At 45.4% G+C, this 10,939-nt stretch overlaps 1 protein-coding gene across 1 annotated transcript in view; it reads left to right on the forward strand.

Moving 5' to 3' along the window:
• NTRK3 (neurotrophic receptor tyrosine kinase 3) overlaps positions 1-7,571 on the forward strand; it is a 264,227-nt gene extending 256,656 nt beyond the window's left edge. The window contains exons 17-18 of the mRNA XM_087829119.1: positions 4,187-4,345; positions 7,183-7,571. Of these exons, the coding sequence (XP_087685245.1) occupies positions 4,187-4,345; positions 7,183-7,368 (345 nt within the window). The 3' untranslated portion in view covers positions 7,369-7,571. The remainder of the gene's footprint in view (positions 1-4,186; positions 4,346-7,182) is intronic.
• Positions 7,572-10,939: the final 3,368 nt, after the last annotated feature.

The raw sequence follows: 10,939 nt of genomic DNA on the forward strand, positions 1-10,939 counted from the left end.
ACATGTCTTTCTAATTGTTTAGATATTTTATGTTTTTTCACACTTTTTTTTTTTTTTTAACTAGAACTTCAATATTTTCTGTTAAGGTTTAAGCTTAGGAATTTTAAATGTTTTGTTGCTACTGTACAAACAATCTTATTTTCCACTAAATTTTGAAGTCCTTCTACTGGTGTATGAGAATCGTTTCATTTTTGTATGTTCATTTTACATCTGGGTAGCTTACTAAAACATATACTCAATCTAATTGCTTTTTAGTTAATTGTCTCAAACAGTCGTATCATATGCAGACAATGGCAATTTTGGCTCTGCCTTTTTAATATTCTACCTTGTTTTAATTCTTCCTTTATCACATTAGCTAGTACCTGACCTAAACCATGCTGCATAAAATCAGTGATGAAAGGTATCTCTATGGTTCTCGTGTTTTATTAGTAACTGTGACCTTTAGTGTGTTACATAAAGGATATTACCTTCTATTAGTGATGAATTAGAGCTTTGAACCGGGAAAGGTGTTGGAATCTTCGGTATCTTTTAAAAAGAGAGTTTTTCTTCTGTTATCTTTTAATTTAGTAAATTAAACAGATTTTTCTTTCATTTCTTGTATCTAAAACTTACTGAGTTATAATATAGAATTATAATCTATTGCTGATTTGATAAAATGATATTTTATTCAGATTTTGAGACTGTACTCATGACAGAGATAGATTTACACCTAGATAGATGCATTAGCCAGTATCTGCAATCGTACGTTAAAGGCTGTTTGCCAAGCGGGACTGATTCTGTCAATAGGGAGTTCAAGCCACAGAGCGTGGTTTGGGGAGGTTTTATTTACTTTCTGTTTTGCTTTGTTTTGGAAAACAATAAATAGGAGAGAAAAGTTTAGGAGAACTCACCCATAAAACCATCGGGTCCTTGTACATATTTTTAATATATAGATTCTTTTTTACTACAGTTGTAATTGTTTTTGTATTTAAGTTTTTACTTTTCACTTTTTAAAAATAATATTTTCTAGTAACTCAATCATGGCATCTATACTTCAAATTTTATTGTTGCAGTATTCTTTTTCTTTTTTTGATTTCAGAGAGAGGAAAGGAGAGGGAGAGGGAGAGAGAAACATCAATGGGGATTGAGCCCAAAACCCGGGCATGTGCCCTGACCAGGAATGCAACTGTGACCTCTTGGATCCTGGGTGGATGCTTAACCGCTGAGCCACGCCAGCAAGGCTGGTGCAGTCTTCTTAACATTTTTACATTGTGTCCTTTGTGTCCCTTATTATCCTTGCAAATGGTTTATATTACTTTTGAAAGAACTAGCAATTGATTATGACTAAAATTCACCATTATGAATTTCACCCCACCCTTTTGGTTGGTTGTTTTCTTTGCTTTGTTTTATACCAATTCCTCATTATATCTTTATTATTTATTTCTCTTGCTTTCTATAAATTTGCCTTGTAGGAGTCTTTACTACCTTTTTTAAATCAAATTTTTATTTAACTTAAATTTATTTTTAACTATTTTATAAATAAGTGCTTAAATGGTATACAAATTTTCCCCCCAAATTACTTTATCTCGTAGCTCTCAATTAATAGGACTGTAATTATTATTATGAAAGTTTTAAATTTCATTTTCAACTATTTTCTTTACCAAATAGTGTTGTTGATTTTAAAAGAGAACCTTTTAAAAATTAATCTTTTGTTCTTCATTTCTGTTTTATTGTTTGGTACAGTAAATGTTTCTTACTTTTACTTTGTTGTTTATTTTTCCTTGGAATTTCAGATTTCCTTTGAGGTATAACAAAGTGATTGGTGTTTAGAAATGTTTTTTAGATAATTGAGAATCATATGCAACCTTTTAGGGGTTGCTGGAAAACATACAACGCTCATATCTAACAGTTAAAACTCATAATTTGTATTTTAAAAATGCATCTCCACCTATGTTGTCTTCTTGATCTGTTAATTTGTGAAAGAAGTATTTTATTTTTCCATCCTAATTGGAGCTGTGTCCATTCCCTTTTATTTATAACCTGTTTTATCTTTATACTTTTTTGATGCTATCTGAATTGGAGCATAAAAGTTTATAATTATCATAATGGTGAATTTTGCCATCTTAAAAATGATATAAATCACTTTGTTGCCATATAGTTCTTGGCATCTTGAAATTTTTCATATATATAGTAAATTTCAATATATTATTTCTTTAATATATCCTATAAGGTATATTGAATATTCTATATTCAACATACATTCACTTTTCCTTTTATTGTGTCTTGTATTTTTGCATTGTCTCATCTTTTCTATTTTCTTTTAGATATGTTCTTTATAAAGAACATGCCTTTGATTTTTAACATACGTTTTTCTTGTTTAAGAGAGAGTATTTGTATTTATTGTGTGTGGTGATATTATTTAAACTTTTTCATTTTGTGCTTTCCATTTGTCATTATCCCACTCCGTTTTGTAGTCATTTCGTGATTAGCTAGAGGTTTTTGGTTTCATTTTCCTAAAACTGATTTGGAAGCTATATGCACTATTTTTATTCTTCTAGAAACTACTTTCAAATTTTAGCAAGCTCATTTAAATTTAAGTTGTTATAATCAACAACTGATGACTATCTGTGAGCTCCCTTTCCCTTCCTTCTAAAGACAAAGTCTTTATCAGGCTTTTAATTATTTCTCTACCTAATTTTCTATGCACTTATGGCTGAAATTATCTAGAAGTTTCATTCCAAATAAGTATTGCTAATAGTGGCAGTGGTAATACTATTAGCATTATTAGTATTATTATTTACTTTATGTCTCTATTTTATAGAAGCCTTTATTAGTAATTGTATTGCATTTTACTACCAAATTAGCAGCCACTATTTAGATTTAAATTGCATTTGTGTGGCTAATTTGCTTTGCACTGTTTGTTATATACCAAGTAATTGTATATTCTAAAATCTTTTTTCTGTTTTTCTGTAGTACATACTCAATTAACTTTTGCTCCATCATTTTCTGGAAGGCAGTGAGTGGTCGAGTTTCTGAGTCCTTGCTTGTCTGAAAGAAACATCTTTCTGTTTTCTTTACACTCGACACGGAGCTATCTTGATTATAAAATCCCAGGCCAAAAACAATTTCTGCAAATCCATATCATCATTTATCTTCTAAAATACTTCAAGTGCGCCAGGCAAACATGATTTCTCTTTGTAGAAGTAAGATTGCCGTCGCCCAGTAAGCCATTCTTCCTCGAGTGTTCATTATTTTAACCCTCCAACTGGTCTGCCATCGCAGTGACCCTCCCGATTGATAGTTCATCGGGAGTTTGTAGAGAGCTCTTGTTATCAGCAGTAATCAATTTTCGAACAACAAATTCCACGTATTAGCCAAAAGTTCCCATTTCTAAGGCTGTATTTACTAATGATGCAGCTAGTTCCTAAGTTCTAAAACAAGCTGTGAATTTACTTCACTTATGCTAATGCCAGTAACCTGCTGGGCAGTCCCCTAATGTTTTTCTCAGGAAGGAGCACCCTGAATGTCAGTCATGTCCTAGTGCCCTTGGCTCTCAGATCTGTAGACCCACCCATGGCTGATTCCCTCCATAGGCGATTTTAAGAGTTCTTCCTTACAGGCCTTTGAGATCTTAGTAAGAACTGTTGCGCCTTCTCTTTTGGTCCAGCTGATCTCTTATTAGCATGTAGTCTTCCATACTTTTGTACTTCTCTGTCCCCTGCACTTGAAACACTGAGTTGTGGTGAGAAATTCAGGGTTGTCTTATAGCAGTTAAAGGCACAGTTTTACAGATTAGATGGACATGGACCATATTGTACCTTAGCCACCTTGGTCAAGGAGTCTAACCTGAGGTCCGGAAATATTGACACTTGATGGCCTTGCTAAGTGACTCTGGACTCCCTCTCAAGGTTAGATTTACTCTAGCACCAGATCCTGACACCGTCTCTCCTGAAATTATCTTGTGATCTTTCTTTACACTCAGTGCTGAGGACCTTCCCTTCCCTTAGGTGTATTCTCCAGTTGCTACTCTAGCTGCCTCCACTATAGTAGGTCTCCTAGCTCAGTGTCTGCACTAGCCTCTGATACAAGTTGCATTAAGTGGTGTCTGTCTTAGAATAAAATGCATCGAGTGTATCTCCATATGAAGAGTGCAGAGAGACAGGACCATCTGGTCACCTCTGTGTGCCTCTGTCTTGATTCCTGTTAGGTTGGAGGACACACCATGCTCCCCATTCGTTGGATGCCCCCTGAAAGCATCATGTACCGGAAGTTCACCACGGAGAGCGACGTGTGGAGCTTCGGGGTGATCCTTTGGGAGATCTTCACCTATGGAAAGCAGCCGTGGTTCCAGCTCTCAAACACAGAGGTACAGAGGGGGCAGATGGGGGTCTCAACTGGGGGGAAGGCTGATAAGAGATACCTGAGGCCAAGGTTTAGATATAGTGTATTAAACAGGAGATTCGAGCCAGGAGAGCAGATGTAGGCATAAGAAGGGGTGGGGGAAATCTTCTTAGTAGGAAAAAAAATTATAGCTTTAGGAAACGAGGTATAATTGTCAAGAGAGCATGAAATCAGATGTCTAAATTGAGACTCAAGTCACGGTTCTGTTTGCTCTGCGACACTTAAGAATCACCACTGTTTCATTAAGCAAGAAGTTTTTCAGTTATGCCGTCTTGTGGAAATGCCTCCTCCTCAGCATGCCCAAGAGTCCGCATTGCCAGAGGTTTCAGGCAGGCCAGGCCCGGGGAGGTGCCGGACCAGAGTTAGGAAGGCAAATTCATGTTATTGATAGAGCTGCATGTGGACTCCAGGTAATGAAATGAATATAATAGTTAACACAATAATAGTAAACACTATAGGTATATTTTTAATTTACACTAATGATAAAAAAAACAAATAAAATTTTAATAATAACTAATACTTAGTGCCAGGCACTTTTCTAAGCACCTTAGCTATATTGACTAAGCACTTTTCACACAAACACCTGTTGAGATTCAGGACAAAGCAAGGAAGGGGAATCGCTTGGGGTCCTGAGATGGACTGGCCAGGGTCTCAGAGGTGAGAGCTTCTGGAACGCGGTGGAGGCTCAGGCCCAGGCCCCAAAATTCCCCTGCTTCCAGAGCCAGTCAGGATGGTTCTCAGTTACGGCTGGGCCAGGGCCGTGTTGACCCGGGGACTCAGTGCAGCTTGTAGACAACGAGGGGCTTCGTCTCCCTACCTCTGCAAGATGGCCTTTATTTTCATGATCTTCTATTTCCCAGAGAAACATGAACATAAGGGCCTTTTAATACTGGAATCATATCTGAATATTCAAGCAGCTATCGTTTTCTTGGAAGCTCTGTTCACCTTTGCTTTCTTCTGCCCTGACCACTTAACTGAGTGAGTTTCCAAGACTGAAAAGAAAGCTTTTCTTTGAATCTGTAACTTCTCATCCTTTGCAAGCTGAATGGAGCCTGATCACATTTCCTAAAATAGGACAAAACAGTTTAATGGCATTTAAAAAAATTAAAGAGTGTATGTCAGAACCCATTTGCTATGCTGTTTTCAAAAATTGCTATTTTCTTCCCAGGGGTGGGTTGGTGGCGGGCACACACACATGCACGCACCGGCACACACCCACACAGACAGGGCCCTGTAACGACAGGATCCGAGCTGAGCGTCCGACTGGCAGCAGATGTCCTGGATACCCAGGTTGGCTCATGGTGGCTAACAACACATTAGTGGCCATTTCTAACCCTGCTGGGCGCGGCGTGGGCCTTGCAGCAGGCGTCTTGCCCCCAGTCATCTCTCCTGCTCCACCCTCCATGGCAGCCAAGTCCTGGCAGTCACTGGTAACTGGATTGTCTACACAGACTAACAACCCGGACAGCCCACATTGGAGGGGCACTACTGCGTGCACTAGGTCTGGGCATTAGCAGCTGCTACTGCACTTTGAACTGAATCCCTTTTCCTTGGATGAAGGTAATGGTGGGTGGAAATGGGGCTCTAATAAGAATAGGGGACATGAGCTGTTGGAGTCCTATCAGGGTGGCAGAGAAATGAGCCGAGTGAACCATCGTAGACTCCAGGGCGAACACAACCAGGAAGGTGATGACGTGTGATGGTTCGACAAGCCGTCCCAGGGTCATCAGAGTGGCACGAGGCAATAGGGAGACAGAAGAAGAGAAAGGCACTGCTCTTGCCCAGACGGACGTAGACTAGTGGGGTCAAAGGGGAAGTAACGGGCTTCAGGCACTCAACAGAGATGAGTCTGTGTGTTCTTGTTGTCGCCACCTGTCTCCAAATGACGGAACTGCAGCTCAGGGCAAGTGACTTGCCCCAGGTTATGCAGTGGTAGAGTTAGTTAGAGAAGTTAAAGCTACCTGAGAACTGGAAGATGAAATCTTGAAAATTCACATATTCAGCATCAGCAGAGAAGTTCCTGTGAGGAACTGAAAACGGACCACAGATGACAGACTTGTTCCTAAAATGCCCAGCTGGAGGGGTCCAGCCATAGTGCTTTGCTTTCTCCTTACTCCTTAAGGCTTTTTCTTCATGTGTGGGGTCATATAGTCCCTTTACTTGTTCTTGTGGAAGGCGGTCAAAGCAGACATTTGATCCCCATCTTGCAGGTGAGGATGCTGAGGTCCTGTGAGGTTAACCAGACTTGCACTGGGCACCAGCAGGGCCCTGGTGAATCAAGGGCTAGTCCTTGTGTTGGGGACTTTAAAAGAAGTGGCACACATGGTTTAGTGCACGGAGCAGGGGAGGATGCCTTGCCGAACAAGGGGCCTCTTGTAGCTGAGAGGTACTCGTGGGGATGTGTACAGAGGCTGTGACCAAGGGGACCTCCCAGGAAGTGGGACCTGGGGGAGATGGCTATGGAGGGGCCAGGTGGTACAAAGCTCCTTCAAAGGCTTTCACAGTCATGTTGCTCATGAGATGGGGAGGGACAGGTCAGAGAGAGAGCATCTTGGGAGTCCAGGAAGGACTGGCCCAGGAAGTGGAGTCGGGGGCAGCAGTGGGCACCACTGGTGGTGCCCCTCACTGTCACCATAACCTGCACACACAGGACACACGAGAAGCTCTGCGCTGGCCCCTGCCCTGCCCTCGGCCTGTGCTGTGGGTACCAGCTCTGCACCGAATCCCTTCGGTGAGGTGGGGCCTTCTGCTGGGGCCCAGGCCACGCTCTGATGTAACATCCTCGCTCTCCTCGCTTTGCAGGTCATTGAGTGCATCACCCAAGGCCGTGTTTTGGAGCGACCCCGAGTCTGCCCCAAAGAGGTGTACGACGTCATGCTTGGGTGCTGGCAGAGGGAACCGCAGCAGCGGTTAAACATCAAGGAGATCTACAAAATCCTCCATGCATTAGGGAAGGCCACCCCCATCTACCTGGACATCCTCGGCTAGTGGCAGCGTGGTCACCAAGTCATACTCTGTTGCTTCCTCTCTCCGGCCTCACATCTTCCCCTTCCCTTCACAGCTCCTTCCCTCCACCCTTGACTGACGCGAACATCTTCATATAAACTCAAGTGCCTGCTACACATACGACACTGAAAAAAAGAAAGAAAAAAAAACCCTGTAAGGCAGTTTGGCGCATATATATATATACATATATATATTTATATATCTATCTATATCTACAGAGAGATACCTTCTCTAATACTGAGAGAAGCTGCTAACAGAAGCAAGACTATAACAACTCAGAAAATCTTAAATATCATGAACACAAATGGAAATGCCCTTTGACTTAAGCTGTGGCCCATGCTTCTTCAGCCCTAGCTTTCCAAGTGGAAGGCCTTGACGATGCCAGAGACGGGCCTCATGTTGGGATGGGAGGAGCTAGGGTGAACCCCAAATCTCCTGCACAGGTGGGTCGCCCTCAGGCCCTGCACGGGCGCACGGGCAAACTGCCTCAGCCGTGCTCAGCAAGGAAATAATGCACCAGGGGCCTCATGTCTCCCCGACCGTCGTCTCCAAGCCTTCCCTCTTCAAGAGAAATTTGTCCACTTCAAGACAGTTTTCTAACTTTTCCATTCTAGAAAATGTAGTCCTGATGCTTTGGGGAGTCAATGCCGCCGCCTGCAGGTAAACACTAAACAAAGAGCAACAGGGAAACACAGTCGTGGCGACAGTGGACTGCATCCATCTCGGGTGCAAACTATGCTCAGGTTCCTTGCGAGCATCAAAAGGGATGTGTTATTTGCTCTGGAACTTCAAGAACTGGACTTACTGGACTGAAAGAACCATAGGAGGACAAGCTGCAACCTTGACCCATCTCAAGACACTGTCCCGGTCTTTTCATCGCCGGAAGGACTCCTTGGGCCCACCTCCCGCACTCAGGCCTTTGGGCATTGGGGTTGGAGGCTAGGGAAGGTACCTGTGTTGTCTGCGCATGGGGATACAGAGGGTCTCCACAGCAGGAGACGCAGTCCTTGTAGATCCTCATAAGACACGTCCCCTGGGTCTGCTGCTTCTCCTTCTGCTTCCCCCAGATCCTGGCCCCCACTTCCTGGGCCTCCTGAGTCCCAGGTAAACCCACTGCGGGGGAGGGAGCCAGATCTGGGGAGGCTGGGCTGGGCAGTTCTGGCTTCTGGGAGCCAGCGGTGGAGAATCTCTCTGGCACCTGCACAGGCCCCTTGGCATTCTCCTCACGTTTCCAGCCCCTGGAAGGATTGATGCATCTGCCTTTGAGCTGCTGTGAAAGTGCAGGGGCTGAGAAATCGCTTTTGTGTGCAGGGGGTGGGGGCTGAGGCTTCTCTGGGAGATGCCCAGTGCAGGGCCAGTGCCGCAGGCCCGGCATCTTAATGAGGCCCTGACCGGAGAGAGAACGAAGCATCTGGGCCGGCGCCAGCTCCCTCTGCCTTCCTGGCTGCTGCTGCCAAGGGCTGACGGCAACAGATCGGGCCTCCCCATCATGCGGGACAACCACCACCCCACAGAGCCTCCTGCTGGGGAAGCCATGTGCGCCCCTCCCAGGCCACCAGCCCCACCAGCCACCTCACCCCAAGCACAGAGCCACCTAATGGACTGGCCTTTGCCCATCGGAGCCTCCTGGGGGCCTCTGACCTGTGCCCTGCCTGCCAGCTGAAGGGACTGTCCTCATCCTGGACGTCCTGGTCACCTGCAGCATGGGCCTCTCGTGTGGGGTTCAAGACTGAATTCTGTGTTTGTGATTTTGCTTCTTTTTTTAGACCAACAAATGTTTTTATTCAAACAGAAAAGAGCTGTGCTCGGACTATAAGGCACAGAGTGGCTTCAGGGATCGGGGAGGCTGCTCGGCAGGACTGGGAGGCAGGAGGGGTGCTGGAGCTCGCTGTGGCTTTTCTCGGTGCTGTGTTCCCAGCCCTGAGGACTTTCGAGGAGAGCTCTTTGGATTGACCACCTCAGAGGAATCCCTTGCTGTCCTATGGCAGTAATCCCTCTTTCCACAGGAGGCCCTCGGGCTGCTGTCCGCTGTTGGCGCTGGACTGAACGGTGCAGTCTGGCTTCGAGCTGGGTGACTGAGGGCAAGGTGTTCCCAGACGGAGGCACCCCAGGACTGAGGGGAGCATCTTCTGGTTAGATGTGAGGCTCCAGGGCTCCTGTTGCTGCCGTATCTCCCTCAAAACAGACCCTGTGCGGCTTCCATCTTCTAGGCCATGTGTTTCTAGAACCTCATAGGCCCTGATAGGCTGGGGAGAAGGGGTGGGTAGGAAGGAGTTGGAGGCTGCTGGGCAGCTGGGATGGAAGACTGTGTTTGGGTTGAGCTCAGGGCACTGAGTCACAGTGGCCTAATGGAAGGAGGCACTTCTTTGGGATCAAGGAACACACTGAAGGGGACGGAGATTGTCAGATTGCCTTTGTCTGAGTCCCACAGGCCTCTGTGTTGGTCTTGGGGTTGTGTCTTCACTGTGTCCACTGTAAGGGAGCAGGCAGGGGAACAGAGTGGGAGGACCTCTTTCTTACTGCCCTTGCTGGGTGCTGTGTAGAGCCTGCTTTCCATGTGGCCTTATCAACCTTGGCAAGTGGAGATATAAAGGGTGTTTTGGGTAGTGATGGGGGGGCGGGGCTTTGAAGCCGAAGGGGGGTGGCGGGCTCTGGAGAGGGAGGGAAGGCAGTGTTCCTCCTGTCCTGAGACAAGGTCCATAAGGCTCATGATGCCGTGACTCAGTTTCCTTATCTGCAAAAGGAGGGATGGATTTGGTCATCTCTGGCCCCTTATACCTCTTAAATTATTGGATTCTGAGCTCGATGAGTCACTGTGTCGTTTTTCTCAGTTCCCCTTGGGATTCCGGGACAGTCTTCTGCGGGCCTTGCGTGGGTGGGGGCAGCTGCCTCTGAGGGTTCACAGGCCTGGGCTGAGGTTGGTTCCAAGAGGACACTCCTCTCTCCCTTTGCGCCTTCATCATGGCAGCTCAGAGGCCGAAGTGTCCCAGGCTACTTTAGGCCCAGAGGGAGCGTTGGGTCTCCTTCCTCCTCCCAGCCTTTCTACACACCCGAAAAGCACCAGTGAAAGTTTACTTATTTATTTATTTATTTTTTAAAGTGCTTAATGTGGTTCAATGAGTCTTGAAATGACATCCCTTCAGGCAGTGTGGCCACACCAATCCTCTCTGTCCCAACATCCACACCCTAAAACGCCATGCCAGAGTGACTGTGAGAGCGTAGCTTGATGTGAGCTTCATCCAGGTCACCCAGGCTGATGTCCCCACCATGCTCTCCCCCTCCTGGTCCCCTGCTGAACTGAGCGTGAGTGACTTGCTGTTGGGTGCCTACCTGTGAGTAGGGTGCCATGGCCAAGGGTCATTCCTTGGACATTGGAATTTGGACTTGATCATTTACTTTGGACTTGAACCACATGCTGCCCTCTAATTGCATCCCTGACCTCTGAGTGGATGTTGAGGGTCATTAAGCCCCCTTTAGTTCAGAGACCAAGGACTTGATGCTCCCTCCACTCAGCAGAGATCATGCACAAATCACCCCTGGAGAGAGGCTCCCC

This window comes from Miniopterus natalensis, chromosome 22, assembly GCF_054644295.1.
Source record: "Miniopterus natalensis isolate mMinNat1 chromosome 22, mMinNat1.hap1, whole genome shotgun sequence".
Classification (NCBI taxonomy): domain Eukaryota; kingdom Metazoa; phylum Chordata; class Mammalia; order Chiroptera; family Miniopteridae; genus Miniopterus; species Miniopterus natalensis.